Here is a 20306-nt window from a genome sequence, read left to right as displayed (position 1 = left end):
GAGCAGTCATGGTCCTCTTTCACGAGTTCAGGAATTACTCCCCTTACGAAATGAGATGAAGGTTTACTACCCACCTTTGGCCCTTTCAGCCCTATTATGGCCTGTTTTTTTTCCTGCAGAGAAACAAAGGGAGGGATTGAGTGAAATGAAAGTGGTTGGAAGAGTTCTTCATGTTGCAAATGCCAGAAGGTAGTGTGGTGTCCCAAAAGAGTGAATGGAACGTACTGAGGGCAGGAAGCTTTGTATTTAGGAGGTTGAGTTGAGCAAGAGCTTTGAGAAAAGATGGTGCATGCATTAGTGGTAAACCATGAGTCTTGGCGGGAGAAGTGTGCAATGACAGGGTTAAAAATCACACAACACCAGGTTATAATCCAACAGGTTTAATTGGAAGCACTAGATTTCAGAGCGCTGCTCCTTCATCAGGTGGTTGTGCTTCAAAAGCTAGTGCTTCCAATTAAACCTGTTGGACTATAACCTGGTTTTGTGTGATTTTTAACTTTGTACACCTCAGTCCAACACCGGCATCTCCATATCATGCAGTGACAGAGTTAGAGTGAATGTGAGGTAACAAGGAGAACATGATGGCACTTACCCTAGCAGAGTGCAGAAATTCATTAACCTCTTGCAGCGTTGTACCATGTTCCTCCAAACTGACAGTGTCCATTCTATGGTCACTTTCATCAATGCTAATGAAAGAAAATGGCTCTCCTCTTCACTACACCAGCCATACGGGCCTCCAGGTCCCTATCAGGGATCCAGAGTGCCAAATCCTGTCATGGGCCATGTCCTTTGGAATTGTACAAGAGCACTGGCTTGTAGTATTTGAAATAGGATGCACCTGGGGTTTAAATATGGTGCCTATAGCATGAACACCAGGAGGTCCTGGAATTGCTGTCTGTTCTGCCTTGCTCATGCAAGACTGCATGAGAATGGCCCTGTGAAGACCAGTGCATAATTAATGAGTTGAGTTGTACAGAATTGTATGAGAAAATTTGCCAGAGGTCGCAAAGAGAAAACATTAAAGAAACTTGCAGCAATTGATAGAGCCAAAATATAGGAAGGTTCAGCTCGTTATTACTGATCAAGTAATCCACATGCCCAGGGTAATGATTGGGATCCCATCCTTCAAATCCCATCACAGTAGCTATTCTTTCAGTCCCATGAATGGATAAAGAAAAAACTATTTGTTGCTTCTTGATCATTGGGTCAAAGTGTCGAAACTTCCTAATGGCACTGTCAGAGCATCTACAATATATGTACATGGATTGCAACAGTTCAAGAACGCTTCTCATAACCACTTTCTTAAAGGCACCTAGGGATTGATAATATATGAAAACATTTACTGTACCATCACTGATGACCACTTATTTCCTTTAGCCGTTGATAAATTAGGTCTGTCCTTGTTTCGCATTAAATCTTAATTTAGCCTTCATGCTTTCCCCGATACAATATATTAAAATATGCTGAAATGAATTCATCAGTGAAATGAGATGTGCCTTTAAGAAGGATTTGTTCTGTCATGTTTCTTTTGAAAGCAAATATTGTAAACTTTGAGCCAAGCTGTCTGCTCGGAGCCCAACTAGCTTTGGTATTTTTTAAAAGTTGGAACAACAGAAGATGTATGAAGAGGTGGGGCCAACCTCTCACAGAACCAGGATTTTAGTTTTCTCCAACAGCAGTTGCTGGGGTCTTGAAGCTGGATGTGGAAGCTGTTATTCCACTCTCTATTGAGCTTGGGTTCTTTTCCTGCTGCTAGAATTGTATGTGAGGCAATCTATTTTATTGAGTTTGCCTTTGATAAGGGTGTGTTTATGAGATGTTACTATTTTGGAACAGTTGCTGTTTTATAGTTAAATAATCTATTCTTCTGTAATGATTTCCAATGGATTTGAGTTATTCCAATCATCTTAATTTTGTTTGTATTTTAACTAAAGTGTGAAAATAAAGGGTGTTTTGCTTCAAGCCTGGTAGTTTGACCAATTGAATTGTATCTGGAACACAATACTTTACACGTACTATTAAAAGTAAGAAAAAGTTGGGGTCTAGGCTTCCTTCTTAATACATTTTGAAGGGTTTGGTCTGGTCCATAACATAGGTGATACAAAAGTGATTAAAAGTAGAAACTAAGTCCCTGAAAAGTCAGGGGGTTCCACTGTTGTGTTTGGCGTGAAACTGGCAGAAGTCTTTGGAAAATGACAAGAGTCCTGATACAGCAGGTTTTTACCATTTTCAGGAACATTTGGCGTGGCATAGGGTTTCAGTAGACAAATTCATAAGAATGATGTGTAGTTGTTGTTAAGGCTTTATTTGGAACCCAGTATTGTTTTAGATGCGAATTAGATACTGTCCCACTTATACTTCAAACTCAATTCAAACCACCACAGAACATCTACAGATGCAATGCTAATTTAATCTGTAGGATCATGATTAGTAGGATCACAATATTTATTAAAATGTACTTTTAAGCTGGTGGTACCATCTATAGTTCTGGCTGCATAATGTTTCAAGTCTTCTTTATTTTCTGTAAAATGCTAAAATGATTTATTGTGTTTTATTAAGTTGAATTGTGATCCTAATTTAATTTTGTTCTGCCTTTTTGTTTACATCTTTTTGCCCACTGAAAGATATCTCTTAGAGCATGTTACTTAGCTAAGTCTCCATGAGCCATTGTGGCTTCCGCTTATTGCACAAACTGTTCTTACAACTCTGCCATCTTTCATAACTTTGTTTTGAAAGTGTCACATCTTCTTTGTTCATTGTAATAAATATCTCTTAAATCTTTTTTCTATTAATCCGCTGGTAATTCTCTCTCATTTTTGGGAGTTGAACTTCTGAAAGAAAAGAATCAATATGTCACCGTTCCTAAATTTTTAATAGCTCCAAGCTTCAAATCTTGTATGGACCAGAAGCTGAGGCTAATTCCTAAAACTATGGATGAGGAATTTTATTTTGGACTAAACTTTTATATTTATTTTTTTCCAGCCAGCCAGTGAAGTAAAGGTCGGACAAGATGGGTTTCAGCAGTATGATGGTAAGATTTGTCACAGAGAGTCAGAGGCATACATTAAGAAAACAGACCCTTCAGTCCAACTCATCCATGCCGATCAAGTTTCCCAAACTAAACAAGTCCTATTTGCCTGCATTTGGCCCATATCTCTCTAAAGCTTTCCTATTCATGTATCTGTATCTTTTAAATGTTGGCACTGCACCTGCATCTACCACTTCCCTTGTCGGTTAATTCCACATATAAATCGCCCTCTGTATGAAACAGTTTCCTCTTATGTCCCTTTTAAATTTTTTGCCTCTCACCTTAAAAATCTAGTTTTGAACTCCTCTACACTAGAGAAAACACCTTTGCTCTTCAGCTTATCTATGCTCATGATTTTATAAACCTCCAGAAGGTCACCCCTCAAATTTCTATGCTCCAATTAAAAAAGTCTTAGCCTATTCAGTCTCTCCTTATAACTCAAACTCTTCAGTCACAGCAACATCCTTGTAAATCTTTTCTGAACCCCCTAAAATTTAATAATATCCTTCCTATAGCAGGGCGACTCGAACTTTTAATGATACTCCAAAATTGGCCTCACTAATGTCCTGTGCAACCTCAACATGACATCCAACTCATACTAAATGGTCTGAGCAATGAAGGCAAATGTGCTACATGTTTTCTTAACCACCCTGTCTCCCTATGATGCAACTTTCAAAGAACTATGTACCTGAACCCTTTGGTCTGTCTGTTTGGCAACATTACCTAGGGCCCTTCCATTAATTGTACAAGACCTGCCTTTGTTTGTTTTGCCAAAATACAATAGCTCTCATTTATCCAAACTAAATTCCATCTGCCAGTCGTTAGCTAATTGCCATAATTGATCTAGATACCTTTGTAAGCTTAAATAACCTACACTGTCCACTGTACTACCAGTTTTGGTGTTATCTGCAAACTTATTAACCATGGCTCCTAAATTTTCATCCAGATATTTTATATAAATGACAAACAACAGTATGTCCAGCACCGATACATGCAGAACACAGCTGGTCACAGGCCTCCAATCCAAAAAACAACCCTCCACCACCACTCTCTGTCTTTAATCAACAAGCCAATTTTGTATCTAATTGACAGACTCTCCTTGAATTCCATATGATCTAACTTTACTAACCAGTCGACCATGCAGAATCTTGTCAAAGACTTGACTAAAGTCCACGCAGACGACATCTACCATTCTGCCCTCGTATATCTTTTTGGTCATGTTCTCAAAAAGCTCAATCAAACTTGTGAGGCACGTTTTCCCATGCACAAAGCCATGCTGAATATCCCTAATAAGTCCTTACCTCTCCCAATGCATGTAAATTCTATCTCTCAGAATCCCCTCCAACAACTTACCCGCCATTGCTGTCAGATTCACCAGTCTGTCATTCCCAGGCTTCTCCTTACAACCTTTCTTAGGTAAAGGCAAAACATTAGCCATGTTGTAGTCCTCCTGCACCTCATCCGTGGCTGTACAGGATACACATATCTCTGCTAGGACCGTGTAATTTCTTCCCTAGCTTCCCACGATGCCCTGGTATACACTTGATCAGGTCCCAGACATTTATCCACCTTTATGTTTTTCAAGACCTCCTGCATCTCCTCTCCTGTGATGTGGGCTGTTTTCATGACATCAATATCTAGTTCCTAGCCTCCATATCCAAAATAAATACTAAGCCAAAATAATATTTCTGTGACAGGTTTTCAATGCAACTATCACAACATAGTGGTCATAGTTTTCAATTCAAAGGAACAGATACCCTATTGAACTGGACTTGGCCTAATTGTTCTACATGATTCAATGTTATAAGAACCTGTATGAAATAGTTATCAACATATACTGTAATAGATTGCGGCACATACTCAAGGAATTCTCTTGGTATTTGAATATTTCATTTCTTTGTCACTACTTGCCTCTATTGGTAACTACAGTTCATCATTCGGAATTAAGCTATTCTGTATTACAGAGTACAGTGTGAACTATCCTAAGCTTTGTTAATAAGAGGATAGGATACTAAAGCAAGGATGTTATGCTGAACCTTTAGCCCTCAGATGGAGTACTGTGTACAGTCCTGGGCACCACTTTTTAAGGAGGAAATGAATGCACTGGAGAGATTGCAGAAGGGGTTTATGAAATAATAAAAACTTGAGTTATAAGGACAAATTGATAAAGTTGGGACTGTTTTCCTTGAGAGGAGGAGACTGAGGGGAGGTTTAGCAGAAGTTTTAAAATCATGAGGGGTGGTGGAGATTCAAGACAGTGGCAGTCTAAATAGTCTGCTGTGTTGGGCTCTGTACTGTATCCCAGGCAAAGTGGGCTCCTACCCTTCACCCTCAGCCATCCCTGAGGAAAGTTTGTAATGTAAAATAGGGAGAAACCTAGAGCTCTTTAAAATTAAGATTTGACAGATCTGGAGCTGAAATGAAGACTTCCAAGGGAAAGAGAGTACAACAGGCAGGTAACTCCCCTACTATGTTGAGCACACCCGCAATCATTACCTCAACTCCTGTGGCGGCACCCTTAAGTTCAGTGGAGCAACAGCATTTACTAACGGAGTTTGCAGAACTCCATGAAAATATCGAGAGAGTGCTGGAACCAACTACTGCCATGCTGACAAAGTATGAGCAGGCTTTGGATCAGCTTGTAGAAGCAGTGGAACAGAGGACCGCGGCCTCTGAGGCCACGATAGAGAGCTCCAAGGGGTGGGTCTGAACCTTGGAAGGCCAGGTTTGGGCTCTGCAGGAACAAGAACTGAGGTTGGAGAAAAAAAATCTATGGATCTTGGGCTTACCAAAGCATGAAGAAGGTGAAAGCCTTGCTGATTTACTCAAGAGATGGCCTCCGGAGTTGCTGGGGATGGAGATTGAGTCAGGCGGGGTGAATGTGGAGCAGGCCCACTGGATCGCAATGTGCAGGTGTGGGCCGGCCCAGCGCCCTGCCTGGTCCTCATGCAACTTCAGCATTATGTGGAAAATCAATTAATAATAGAAACAGCCAGAAGATAGGGCGAAGATCTACAGGCTTTGGCTTATAAAAGTTCGAAGATAATGTTCTTTCATGACTTTTCTGGGGCCATAATTAAGAAAAGGAAGGCCTTTGATGATGTAAAGAAAATATTAAGAGTTTTAAACATTCACTATTCTCTGAGGTACCCAGCAGTGCTACGTTTCAATTATGGGGGGGGCTGTTGACAACTTCGACTTGGCGGAAAAAGTACAAGAATTTTTGAACTTGCTGAAATGATACACTTTGGCCGAGGAGGAATGAGGAAAAGAAGAGTGCGGGTAATGGCATAATATAATTTTTTTTTATCTTCTCTGTCTTTGTTCTTTTCCCTTTTGGAGTCTTGGGCCTTATAGGCTTAGTGTTGCTTTGGTGTAAAATCCGTTATGTTTTATGTTATATCTGTTTGGTGGTTATTAGTTATTCTGTTGTGGGTTTTGCTTGGTGAGGTCGCAGCTGAAAATGTGTTGCTGGTTAAAGCACAGCAGGTTAGGCAGCATCCAAGGAACAGGAAATTCGACGTTTCAGACCAGAGCCCTTCATCAGGAATGAGGAGAGGGTGCCAGGCAGGCTAAGATAAATGGTAGGGAGGAGGGACTTGGGGGAGGGGCGATGGAGATGTGATAGGTGGAAGGAGGTCAAGGTGAGGGTGATAGGCCGGAGTGGGGTGGGGGCGGAGAGGTCAGGAAGAGGATTGCAGGTTAGGAGGGCGCTGCTGAGTTCAAGGGAATTGACTGAGACAAGGTGGGGGGAGGGGAAATGAGGAAACTGGAGAAATCTGAGTTCATCCCTTGTGGCTGGAGGGTTTCCAGGCGGAAAATGAGGCGCTCTTCCTCCAACCGTCGTGTTGTTATGTTCTGGCGATGGAGGAGTCCAAGGACCTGCATGTCTTCGGTGGAGTGGGAGGGAGAGTTAAAGTGTTGAGCCACGGGGTGGTTGGGTTGGTTGGTCCGGGCGTCCCAGGGGTGATCCCTGAAGTGTTCTGCAACTAGGCGGCCTGTCTCCCCAATATAGAGGAGGCCACATCGGGTGCAGCGGATGCAATAGATGTGTGCGGAGGTGCAGGTGAATTTGTGGCGGATATGGAAGGATCCCTTGTGGCCTTGGAGAGAAGTAAGGGAGGAGGTGTGGGCGCAAGTTTTGCATTTCCTGCGGTTGCAGGGGAAGGTGCCGAGAGTGGAGGTTGGGTTGGTGGGGGTTGTGGACCTGACGAGGGAGTCACGAAGGGAGTGGTCTTTGCGGAACGCTGATAGGGGAGGGGAGGGAAATATATCCCTGGTGGTGGGGTCCGTTTGGAGTTGGCGGAAATGACGGCGGATGATACGCTGTATACGGAGGTTGGTGGGGTGGTAGGTGAGAACCAGTGGGGTTCTGTCTTGGTGGCGCTTGGAGGGGCGGGGCTCAAGGGCGGAGGAGCGGGAAGTGGAGGAGATGCGGTGGAGGGCATCGTCGATCACGTCTGGGGGGAGTCTGCGGTCCTTGAAGAAGGAGGCCATCTGGGCTGTACGGTATTGGAACTGGTCCTCCTGGGAGCAGATGCGGCGGAGACGAAGGAATTGGGAATATGGGATGGAGTTTTTACAGGTGGCAGGGTGGGAGGAGGTGTAGTCCAGGTAGCTGTGGGAGTCAGTCGGTTTATAGTAGATGTCTGTGTTGAGTTGGTCGCCCGAGATAGAAATGGAAAGGTCTAGGAAGGGGAGGGAGGAGTCTGAGACAGTCCAGGTGAATTTGAGGTCGGGATGGAAGGTGTTGGTAAAGTTGATGAACTGTTCAACCTCCTCATGGGAGCACGAGGCAGCGCCGATACAGTCATCGATGTAGCGGAGGAAAAGGTGGGGGGTGGTGCCACTGTAGTTGCGGAAGATGGACTGTTCAGCGGAGGAAAAGGTGCGGGGTGGTGCCAGTGTAGTTGCGGAAGATGGACTGTTGGGAGGAAAAGGTGAGGGGTGGTTACTCCTTTTGATGCAAAGATGTGTGGAGTTGAGACGTGGAGGGGGAGGGATAGGCGTCCATTGTTAACTTGTAGAAGTATAAATAATGAGTTTTTTTCCATTGCTTGGTTTTGGGGTGCTGCCTTAACTGGAAGGAGCTAGGATGATTGTGAGGTTGGGAGTGAGCGCCCCTATGGGCAAGGAGGGAGAGGGGGATCTCTGGAGATTTGTGTTTTTTGTGTTTATTTATTCAAGTTAGAAGTAGAGGTTTTTTAATTTTAGTAGTTTTGGTAGTGTTTATAGGAATAGTCTTGAGATTTGATAACGTTTTTTCTCTGCTCATCGGATATTGAATAGTTTCTTCCTCTTGGGGGACCACAGCCTGCAGAGGGCACTCATGGCTAGTGATCTGTTCAGGTGGTGCACCTAGAATATAAAGGGGAGCTATTCCCCCATTAAAAGGAAAAAGGTGTTGTCAAATCTTAGGAAGGAAAGTGTTGACTTCGTACTCTTGCAAGAGACACAACTGACTGATGGGGAACATCTGAAGTTAGAGCAAGGGGGATACGATAGGGTATTCTTTTCCTTGTTTATGTTCAAAAGCAGACAAGTGGCCAGACTAGTATGAAAGAACCTCCCATTTCAGGTGACAGATCAAATCAAGGATCAGTTTGGATGGTTCATCATTCTCAAGGCACTGATACACGGAGAAGAATATGACATCCTGAACGTTTACTGTCTCCTGGCACATCCTATCAGATTTTTAGTTGATGCAGTCTCTAAATTAATGGCTCTTGGGGTGCGCCATACGATTATAGGAGGAGACTTCAATTGTCTCATGGACTCTGGGAACAGGATGCCAGGAGGACTGTTGGGTATACCTCCTTCAATATTTTTGTGCGAGGAAGAACATCCTAATGAATTGGATATTAGAAAAGCCTCTAGGTCTTGCAGGGTGGCACAGACTTGTGATGGAGCACCTCCCTCAAGACTACATTGTTGGAATATTGCGTACAATTCTGGTCTCCTTCCTATTGGAAAGATGTTGTGAAACCTGAAAGGGTTCAGAAAAGATTTACAAGGATGTTGCCAGGGTTGGAGGATTTGAACTATAGGGAGAGGCTGAACAGGCTGGGGCTGTTTTCCCTGGCACGTCGGAGGCTGAGGAGTGACCTTATAGAGGTTCACAAAATTATGAGGGGCATGGATTGGGTAAATGGACAAAGTCATTTCCCTAGGGCCGGGGAGTCCAGAATAGAGGGCATAGGTTTAGGGTGAGAGGGGAAAGATATAAAAAGGACCTAAGGGGCAACGTTTTGACACAGAGGGTGGTATGAGTATGGACTGACCTGCCAGAGGAAGTGGTGGAGGCTGGTACAAATGCAACATTTAAGAAGCATTTGGATGGCTAAATGAATAGAAACAGTTTAGAGGGATATGGGCTGGGTGCTGGCAGGTGGGACTAGATTGGGTTGGGATATCTGGTTGGCATGGACTGGTTGGACCGAAGGGTATGTTTCCATGATGTGCATCTCTATGACTTTATGACTCTAAGTATGGTGCACCACGGAGCGGTGCAATTTTATAAGACAATTTTATAGGAGAGGGACCGTATTGTTGAAGAGGAGAGTATGAAACGGACTGGTAAGCTAGAGGAGATACTTGTTAGGAAGGAAGATGTGTTGGGCATTTTGAAAAACGTGAGGATAGACAAGTCCCTCGGGCCTGATGGGATATATCCTAGGATTATGTGGGAAGCAAGAGAGGAAATTGCAGAGCCGTTGGTAATGATCTTTTAGTCTTTACTGTCAACGGGGGTGGTACCAGGGGACCGGAGAGTGGTGAATGTTGTGCCCCTGTTCAAAAAAGGGAATAAGGATAACCCTGGGAATTACAGGCCAGTTAGTCTTACTTCGGTGGTAGGCAAAGTAATGGAAAGGGTGCTGAGGAATAGGATTTTTGAGTATCTGGAAAGATACTGCTTAATTAGGGACAGCCAGCACGGATTTGTGAGAGGTAGATCTTGCCTTACAAGTCTTATTTAATTCTTTGAGGAGGTAACTAAGCATGTGGATGAGGGTAGAGCAGTGGATATAGTATACATGGATTTTAGTAAGGCATTTGATAAGGTTCCCCATGGAAAGTCAGGAGGCATGGGATAGTGGGAAATTTGGCCAGTTGGATAGAGAACTGGCTAACCGGTCGAAGTCATAGAGTGGTGGTAGATGGTAAATATTCAGCCTGGAGTTCCGCAGGGATCTGTTCTGGGTCCTCTGCGGTTTGTAATTTTTATTAATGACTTGGAAGAGAAAGTCGAAGGGTGGGTCAGTAAATTTGGAGACGATACGAAGATTGGTGGAGTTGTGGATAGTGAGGAGGGCTGTTGTCAGCTGCAAAGGGACTTAGATATGATGCAGAGCTGGACTGAGGAGTGGCAGAGGAAATTCAACTCTGTCAAGTGTGAGGTCCATTTTGGAAGGACAAATAAGAATGCAGAATACAGGGTTAACGGTAGAGTTCTTAATAAGGTGGAGGAGCAGAGGGATCTTGGGGTCTATGTTCATAGATCTTTGAAAGTTGCCACTCAGGTGGATAGAGCTTGTAAGAAGGCCTATGGTGTATTAGCGTTCATTAGCAGAGGGATTGAATTCAAGAGTCGTGAGGTGATGTTGCAGCTGTACAGGACCTTGGTAAGGCCACATCTGGAGTACTGTGTGCAGTTCTGGTCGCCTCACTTTAGGAAAGATGTGGAAGCTTTGGAGAGGATGCAGAGGAGATTTACCAGGATGTTGCCTGGAATGGAGAATAGGTCGTACGAGGATAGGTTGAGAGTGCTAGGTCTTTTCTCATTGGAACGGCGAAGGATGAGGGGTGACTTGATAGAGGTATATAAGATGATCAGGGGAATAGATAGAGGAGACAGTCAGAGACTTTTTTCCCTGGGTACAACAGAGTGTTACAAGGGGACATAAATTTAAGGTGAAGGGTGGAAGGTATAGGGAGGAATGTCAGGGATAGGTTCTTAACCCAGAGAATGGTGGGGGCGTGGAATGCGCTGCCTGTGGGAGTGGCAGAGTCAGAATCATTGGTGACCTTTAAGTGGCAATTGGATAGGTACATGGATAGGTGCTTAAGCTAGGACAAATGTTGAGCACAACATCGTGGGCCGAAGGGCCTGTTCTGTGCTGTATTGTTCTATGTTCTATGGCGGCCCTTTCTAAATTTCATAGACATGGATCTGTCTGCAGTACTGATTAGGGCCTCTATATAGCCAGGAGGGCTATATGTGGTGGTCCGGGGACCCTGGGATGGGGTAGGGGCTAGTAAATACAGGTACAATAACTGTTGCTCCCATGGATGGGAGCCTTGATGGAGATACGCCAATTGGATTAATGTAATATAGTACAATATAGTGTAATTTAATCTAATGTTATTTTATTTAATTTGAGCTTATGCTAATTTGGTTAAAGTTAAATAAATATGAGTCAACTGTATCTTGAAGAATAGTAGGCAGTTTATTGTCAATCAGTGGTGCTGGAAGAGCACAGCAGTTCAGGCAGCATCCAACGAGCAGCGAAATTGATGTTTCGGGCAAAAGCCCTTCATCAGGAATAAAGGAAGTGAGCCGGAAGCATGGAGAGATAAGCTAGGGGAGGGTGGGGGTGGGGAGAGAGTAGCATAGAGTACAATGGGTGAGTGGGGGTGGAGATGAAGGTGATAGGTCAAGGAGGAGAGGTTGGAGTGGATAGGTGGAAAAGGAGATAGGCAGGTCGGACAAGTCCAAACAAGTCATGGGGATAGTGATGAGGTGGGGGAAGGGGAAATGAGGAAGCTGTTGAAGTCTACATTGATGCCCTGGGGTTGAATGTTCCGAGGTGGAAGATGAGGTGTTCTTCCTCCAGGCGTGTGGTGGTGAGGGAACGGCAGTGAAGGAGGCCCAGGACTTCCATGTCCTCGGCAGAGTGGGAGGGGGAGTTGAAATGTTGGGCCACGGGGCGGTGTGGTTGATTGGTGCGGGTGTCCCGGAGATGTTCCCTAAAGCGCTCTGCTAGGAGGCGCCCAGTCTCCGCAATGTAGAGGAGACTGCATCGGGAGCAACGGATACAATAAATGATATTAGTGGATGTGCAGGTAAAACTTAGATGGATGTGGAAGGCTCCTTTAGGGCCTTGGATAGAGGTGAAGGAGGAGGTGTGGGCGCAGGTTTTACAGTTTCTGCGGTGGCAGGGGAAAGCGCCAGGATGGGAGGATGGGTCGTAGGGGGGCGTGGACCTGACCAGGTAGTCACGGAGGGAATGGTCTTTGCGGAAAAGGGTGGGGAGGGAAATATATCCCTGGTGGTGGGGTCTTTTTGGAGGTGGCGGAAAAGTCGATGGATGATTTGGTTTATGCGAAGGTTTGTAGGGTGGAAGGTGAGCACCAGGGGCGTTCTGTCCTTGTTACGGTTGGAGGGGTGTGGTCTGAAGGCGGAGGTGCGGGATGTGGACGAGATGCGTTGGAGGGCATCTTTAACCACGTGGGAAGGGAAATTGCAGTCTCTAAAGAAGGAGGCCATCTGGTGTGTTCTATGGTGGAACTGGTTCTCCTGGGAGCAGATATGGCGGAGGCAGAGGAATTGGGAATACGGGATGGCATTTTTGCAAGAGATAGGGTGGGAAGAGGTGTAACCAGGTAGCTGTGGGAGTCGGTGGGTTTGTAAAAAATGTTAGTATCAAGTTGGTCGTCATTAATGGAGATGGAGAGGTCCAGGAAGGGGAGGGAGGTGTCAGAGATGATCCAGGTAAATTTAAGGTCAGGGTGGAATGTGTTGGTGAAGTTGATGAATTGCTCAACCTCCTCGCGGGAGTACGAGGTGGCGCCAATGCAGTCATCAATGAAGCGGAGGAAGAGGTGGGGAGTGGTGCCGGTGTAATTACGGAAGATCAACTGTTCTACGTAGCCAACAAAGAAACAGGCATAGCTGGGTTACACCTCTTCCCACCCTATCTCTTGCAAAAATGCCTTCCCGTATTCCCAATTCCTCCGCCTCCGCCGTATCTGCTCCCAGGAGAACCAGTTCCACCATAGAACACACCAGATGGCCTCCTTCTTTAGAGACTGCAATTTCCCTTCTCACATGGTTAAAGATGCCCTCCAACGCATCTCGTCCACATCCGCACTTCCGCCCTCTGACCACACCCCTCCAACCTTAACAAGACAGAATGTCCCAGGTGCTCACCTTCCACCCTACAAACCTTCGCATAAACCAAACCATCCGTCGACATATCCGCCACCTCCAAAAAGACCCCAATCACCAGGGATATATTTCCCTCCCCACACCTTTCTGCCTTCTGCAAAGACCGTTCCCTCCGTGACTACCTGGTCAGGTCCACGCCCCCCTACGACCCACCCTCCCATCCTGACACTTTCCCCTGCCACCACAGGAACTGTAAAACCTGTGTCCACACCTCCTCCCTCACCTCTATCCAAGGCCCTATTGGAACCTTCCACATCCATCAAGGTTTTACTTGCACATTCACTAATATCATTTATTGTATCCGTTGCTCCCGATGCGGTCTCCTCTACGTTGCGGAGACTGGGCGCCTCCTAGCAGAGCGCTTTAGGGAACATCTCCGAGATATTCGCACCAATCAACCATACCGCCCCGTGGCCCAACATTTCAACTCCCTCTCCCACTCTGCCGAGGACATGGAGGTCCTGGGCCTCCTTCACCGCTGCTCCCTCACCACCACACGCCTGGAGGAAGAACGCCTCCTCTTTCGCCTAGTAACACTTCAACCCCAGGCATCAATGTAGACTTCAGCAGCTTCCTAATTTCCCCTTCCCTCACCTCATCCTAGTTTCAAACTTCCAGCTCAGTACTGTCCCCATGACTTGTTCGGACTTGTCCGACCTGCCTAGCTCCTTTTCCACCTATCCACTCCACCCTCTCCTCCCTGACTGATCACTTTCATCTCCTCCCCCACTCGCCCATTCTACTCTATGCTACTCTCTCCCCTCCCCTAGCTTATCTTTCCATGCTTCCGGCTCACTGCCTGTATTCCTGATGAAGGGCTTTTGCCCAAAACATCGATTTCGCTGCTCGTTGGATGCTACCTGAACTGCTGTGCTCTTCCAGCACCACTGATCCAGAATCTGGTTTCCAGCATCTGCAGTCATTGTTTTGACCTAGTTTATTGTCAATGTTACTGTAATATATGAGTACAATATTGTTTTTACTTTTCTCTACTTGTGTACTTTTTATAACTTTTTGGTTTGTTTTTTGGAAAAGAGTGAAAACATTTTTCAATAAATATATACATTTAAAACAAATCATGAGGGGCCTAAAGAGACTAAATTGTGAGCTTGACAGGACAATTTGAAGCTTTGAGTTGTTGAAAGTTTAGGAATAGTGCTTTGCTGATGCTATGCTTTCAGAAGATCAGCTCCCAGAAATGAAGAGAAAATGAACAGTGGATTCATTGGAAAAGGACTTGAGAGACATTTTGGAAAAGAAGCAAAAAGTTTCGAGAAAAGCTTTTTCACACAGGAAGTGGTCCATAGTCTGGAAGTGTGGTGAGGCAAGTTTAATTAAGTTATTCAAGAGGACATTGATGATTATTTAAATACAAACAGTTAGCACAGTAATGGGGATATGGCAGGAAATTGGAATTTAATCAATGTGAGTCTCCTGCCAGTTCTGTGAGGATGCTTCCAGTTTCTTTTCTCCTTCAATTTCTCCAAACCTTTTTGATTTCCCTTCTTCCATTCCAGTATCTGCAGTCATTGTTTTTACCTACAGATTTGAAGTGTTGTACCAGGACGTAATATTCCTTCAGTCCTTTGAATGAGAACAGGTTTAACTCTTGACTCTATTTATGCTCTAAGTAAAATGATGATAATATTGGAATTCAAATCAGCAAGCTTCTGCTGGAAATATAGCTCTAAAATACAAGTAATAAAAATGTATATATGTGTGCATCAACACCTGTCACATTAATATTTTGTTACATCAGTGAGCATGTTCATTCTAAGGGCAGTCGTTTCTCATCAGGCACAATTATTTTTTAGTTATCACAGCTTTGGACATGGAAGCAATGATGAATTCAGTTTATGTCTGGATGGAGAACATACCTATTGTACATCCTGTACAAGCATTTCCGGATTTATCAGTGAACAAAGTCAACATCCTAATAGTGGAAGGTTTCCTCCTTTACAATTATAGGTATGTTTGCTGGAACTTGAAAAAATTCAGTTGGTTCCAATATGTAATTATTTGTCTTATATTTTTACTAAGTTATTATGTAGGACCTATGGATTAACTGGGGGCTATAAGAAAATTATTGAACTCCTCAAAGTCTTGCTAGTGGCAATGCATAAAATATGGTAGCATGAACTGGTTTAGCAACAACAGTGTGCAGTGCAAGTTCAGTTTTCCTTACTCTTATCAACTGCTAAGGCCCAAAAGTAAATGAATGCAAGAAAGTGGATATTTTTCTAAATTCTACCATTCCCGTTCAAATTAACTCAGAACTGATTGTTTCAGTAGACCTTTCCCAGTTTAGATAGGGATGTTGTACAACCTGTATTCAGTCACTATATATATGTAAAAATGTATATTGCTGTATAGTGCTTTACATACCGATATATGTTTTTAGGCCCTTAAATGATGTTTTTAACCTACGTTACTATCTGTCCATTCCATATGAAGAATGTAAGAGAAGAAGATGGTAAGAAAGGATTTAAATTATTTTAAACTGGTTATTATCATCAAATGATCAAATTTGATGTAAACAGAATCTTTCTATTTAGTTTAAGAATCTATGATCCACCAGATCCACCTGGCAACTTTGATGGACATGTGTGGCCAATGTACCTCAAAAATAGAAAGGAAATGGAAGAGAAAGTGTCTGACATAAGTACATTTTTTCACTTTCATTTACATTTGTAGTTATTTTCTGACTTAAGCATGATTCATTCTTGTGAAGGACAATTGATAGCCAGAATGCCTCCAATTTTAATTTCAAAGTACTTATACTGCCATTCAGAATTTTCGAAATAATAATTGTAAAAAAGATTAAAGCAATCTTTCAACCAAAATGATATATATATATATTAATTCTTATAAGAACAAAACATTATAAAGAATGAATTTACATAAACCTAATTCTATCCTTGGCTGTAATTGTTATGATGAACACAAACTAGGGAAGATTTTTGTGAAGGACTGTCATCGGGGAAAACTCAATTCTGTAAATTAATTCCAATAAAGAAGCCCTCATCTGCCAAAATTTCATTCTGGCGAAGTGAAAATGGAATGGAATCAGTTCTCAAGATCTCTGGGGTCAGGCACAGAGATGCAGCAGAGGCAGATGGATGGCAAGGCTGGTGTACTCGAAGGTCTGTGCCTGTTTATTAGGCAATAAACTCAGTTGTAATCATTATGATCATCCCTCACACCTTACCCTTTACCTCCTCTGAACCTCCACCTAACCCCCACGCTCCTCCTGAATGTCCCCCTGCCACATGCCCTCTTATTCCCAAAACCTTTGGTCTCCTTTGCCTCCTCCATGTTCCTTCATATCCTTGATGACCCTCATCACTCCCATACCATTTTCATGTCACATAAGCATCCTCCCTCACCCTCTCCCAGTATCCAGAACAGAACCAATAAACCACTAACAAGTCTTTGAAATTATCCTGTACATAAAATAAAGACTTTGAAAACTGAAAAAAACTGTTTAGCTTACAATCTGTTGTAAGTATGAATTAAAAAAGCACAAATTCAGTATTCTCATTTATTCTCTTCTCATAAAGCTGTCAATCAGTTACAGCATTCATAGTCTAATATCAGAAGTTTGTCTCCACTTTGCACTTGTTAATCTTATGTAGATAAACACACAAACTAGATCAAATTTTACTGATTAAAATATAAGAGTGTTTAAAAGGTGTAAAGTGGAGAGAAATTTCTGACATTGATAACATTTGATTGATTGTTATGAGAAAAAAAGAGAAGCAATAAATTCCAGTTTTTTTAAATTGGTGACTCAAGACTAGGATTTTCTGTGGTTTGCAATTTCTCAGAGAGACTGTGCATCTTTCCTGGTTATTGAAGGAGTCTACCTGCACCAAAATTGTAGAGGAGTCTGAACCATACATTCCATAATGGAGCCAGGAAAGGCAAGATAGCTGCATATGGGCTGAGTCTTCATACTCATATCTCACACCAGTAAAACTTGCTAGGACAGGAATGGAACTTCCAAAATTGGAACCTACCTGTCATTTCAAATGCCTCCTTAATATCCAGACTTATTGGAAATGTGGGACTTGAAATGTTTTGATGTGTGAAAATAATTGATTTTTTTCAGTAATTAATAAGTAATTTGTGATATATTTGTGTTATTTATCATATTAAATGCTCATTTCACATTTGGCACCTCCTTTTTTTTGAGGCTTTTGGCATTTGTAGTATTTTGTATATTTTTGGCTCATGTTTATGAGAAATTACTGTAACTAAAAATTACAGATTTGGTCATCAGAAGCATCAAATGATGCAAGTTTTTTTTTGCCTCAGTCTACTTGGATGGAACAAAACCCCCAGAGGTCCTGTTCGCACAAGTGCATGAAGAAATTTTAAGACAAGTTCAGAAACTCCAAGGTCAGTTTTTTTTTCCTTGTGGTTCCTGCTTCTGTCTATAAAAAAACGACACAACAGAAGCTAAATGTTTTAATTTTGAAATGAGTGCAGCAGCAAGACTGAGGTTTTGTCCATAGAAACATTTGGACATAGGACAAGCTGATAGATAAACACATGGGATCTTTGACTTTATAAACAGAGGCATAGAATACAATAATAGTGAAATTATACAAAGAATTTCTGAAGTCATTGGTCAGCCATTAGGCTGGGGCTGTTTTCCTTGGAGCGTCGGAGGCTGCGGAGTGACCTTATAGAGGTTTACAAAATTATGGGGGGCATGGATAGGGTAAATAGGCAAAGTCTTTTCCCTGGGGTCGGGGAGTCCAGAACTAGAGGGCATAGGTTTAGGGTGAGGGGGTAAGATATAAAAGAGACCTAAGGGGCAACTTTTTCACACACAGAATGGTACGTGTATGGAATAAGCTGACAGAGGAAGCTGGTACAATTGCAACATTTAAGAGGCATTTGGATGGGTATATGAATAGGAAGGGTTTGGAGGGATATGGGCTGGTTGCTGGCAGGTGGGACTAGAGTGGGTTGGGATATCTGGTTGGCATGGACAGGTTGGACCGAAGGGTCTGTTTCCATGCTGTACATCTCTATGACTTTATAACTCTATAATTGAGTTCAATTCTGGATATCTCACTTTTAAGAAGGATTTGAAGGCCTTGGTATGGGGTCAGAGAGGATTAACTTGAATGGTACTAGTAATTTGGGACTTAATTTATTTGAAGAGATAGATAAGCTGAGGTTTCTCTTCTTAAAATGAAGAAGATTAGGGGGACATCTACTGGCGTCAAAATGATTAAGCATTTTGATGGTGTAAATAAAGAAAAATATTTCCACTGGTCAAAGGACTCAACTTTAAGGTATTTAGCAAAAAAAACCAGACAGGGTGAAAAGTTTACGCTATATGTTTTAGAATGCATTGTCAGAAAAGAGGGTGGAATAATTCAACAATGTTTATTAACAAATTTAGAAAGGAAGTCAATGAAGTTCTTGAAGGGAAGGTTTGCACGGCTCCAGAGGAGGGCAGGAGGTTTTCAATAATTGGATAACTCTTTTAAAGAGCTGGTGGTGCTACAATGGGCTATGAGTAAAGGGAAGGATAACTTCTATCTTAGCTTTTAAAAATGACATTTTCTTCACCACTAGATTTTGAAATGGCTTGAATAATGTGTATGCATCATCCATTTGGCTTTCAAAAAAAAAATGTTGCCTGCACATCGTTCTAGGCAGAATGCTCTGACCAACATTATTTGCAAATGCAATTTATTAATTTAATACTAAGAAGTCTCTCTCCTGATGGCCTTATGCTTCGATCTATTTAAGCAGCTTGCTTTAATCAGTATTCTATACCACATGGTAGAATCTTGCTGTTTTGGGAGTGTAAAATCAATCTATCTTTCACTGAATGGATCATAATAAATGTTTTTGATGGTTCTGTCCTATTGATAGATGCTGACAAAATGACACCATCGAAACAGGATATTGAAAAATTGAAGATTCTAGCGGACAAATGACTTTCAGTACAGAGCTACAAATGAACTGAAGGAGATTTGGTGGAAATCCAGAAACTGCATTGGAATGTGAATAAACAAAGCTTTGCAACAATCTGTACGTTAAAATGTTACATTTGAATGCCTCATTACTCTCAATTTCACGTCCTGTTGGTCAGTATAACCATGGTGGACCGAAGGGTCTGTTTCTATGCTATATGACTCTATAAACGTTTATATGATTTTCCAACGTAGGTTCATACTAATCATTCAAATTCTCTATTTACCTGTATCAATAATTGTAAAGAAATCCAGGTATAATTAGAGGCTATAAGATACTATAATAGATTAGAAAATGCTTGTCCTATGTTTTAAGGATAAAAGCTGACTTCATCTGGTTTGGTAAAAATCTGGTCTGGGAAAACTTGGTGCTCCTCCAGTAGAACATCCTGTGCTTATATAAAAGAAAATACACAATAATCCAGTGCTTATTGTGTTCATATCCTAACACAAAGCAGTTTTCTGAAAACGATGAACATGATTATGGAAAGCATGATGGGTTAGTACAAATGATGCTCACTAGCAGTGTGCTCATGAGCTTCCTGCTGCTTCATTCTTCTGGTATGAAAATAGGAATCACTCAGGTATTTTTCAGATAAGAGATTCACACCAGCACATAGTAGAGGTCTTGCTGCTGTAATGTAACAATAATGCCTCTTCTCTTCATTAGGATAGAACTATCTCGCTAAACACAGTACATTTCTTTCCATGTAAATGCTGTGTAAATGTTGGCAGATTTCATTAATAGCTGTAACATTTAGTAAACTTACATTCTCTGGAAGAAACAAAATTATACTTCATTCTCTGAGAACTGTCAATACTGTGATTAACTTCCCAATAAATGTGAAATGCGTGTTCAGTTCTTCAATAACCTTCTGTATCATTTCAAAAGAATATATTGTGTCATATAGTCTTCCATTTCCAAATTCGAGCGCATTTTCATACATGTTTCATTGGAGAGTTACAGTATTGAGGAGAGTTGTCTGGATACTAATATACAGTTTTTAATAAGCTGGTTAAAACTTGTTAAAAAGGCTCTTTGGAGAACAGTAATATTCTTAGCTGATTCCTTCAGAGAGAGTTAATTAAGTTCTTTGGACCTGCCTAAGTG

General features: G+C 42.4%; 1 protein-coding gene across 2 annotated transcripts in view; it reads left to right on the top strand.

Moving 5' to 3' along the window:
• LOC132823793 (nicotinamide riboside kinase 1-like) overlaps positions 1-20056 on the top strand; it is a 45687-nt gene extending 25631 nt beyond the window's left edge. The window contains exons 5-10 of one of the 2 annotated variants that reach the window (XR_009645592.1): positions 2983-3031; positions 15011-15164; positions 15598-15669; positions 15752-15858; positions 16212-16339; positions 17514-17597. Coding sequence is in view for 1 of the 2 variants with exons in the window: in XM_060837830.1 (XP_060693813.1) it covers positions 2983-3031; positions 15011-15164; positions 15598-15669; positions 15752-15858; positions 17514-17597; positions 19095-19159 (531 nt within the window). In the remaining variant the exon portion in view is untranslated. Of the gene's footprint in view, positions 1-2982; positions 3032-15010; positions 15165-15597; positions 15670-15751; positions 15859-16211; positions 16340-17513; positions 17598-19094 lie in introns of those variants that run through there. The other variant, XM_060837830.1, reaches the window with a different exon arrangement.
• Positions 20057-20306: the final 250 nt, after the last annotated feature.

Source organism: Hemiscyllium ocellatum, chromosome 2 (assembly GCF_020745735.1).
Source record: "Hemiscyllium ocellatum isolate sHemOce1 chromosome 2, sHemOce1.pat.X.cur, whole genome shotgun sequence".
Lineage (NCBI taxonomy): Eukaryota > Metazoa > Chordata > Chondrichthyes > Orectolobiformes > Hemiscylliidae > Hemiscyllium > Hemiscyllium ocellatum.
This window is presented reverse-complemented; position numbering and strand designations above follow the sequence as displayed.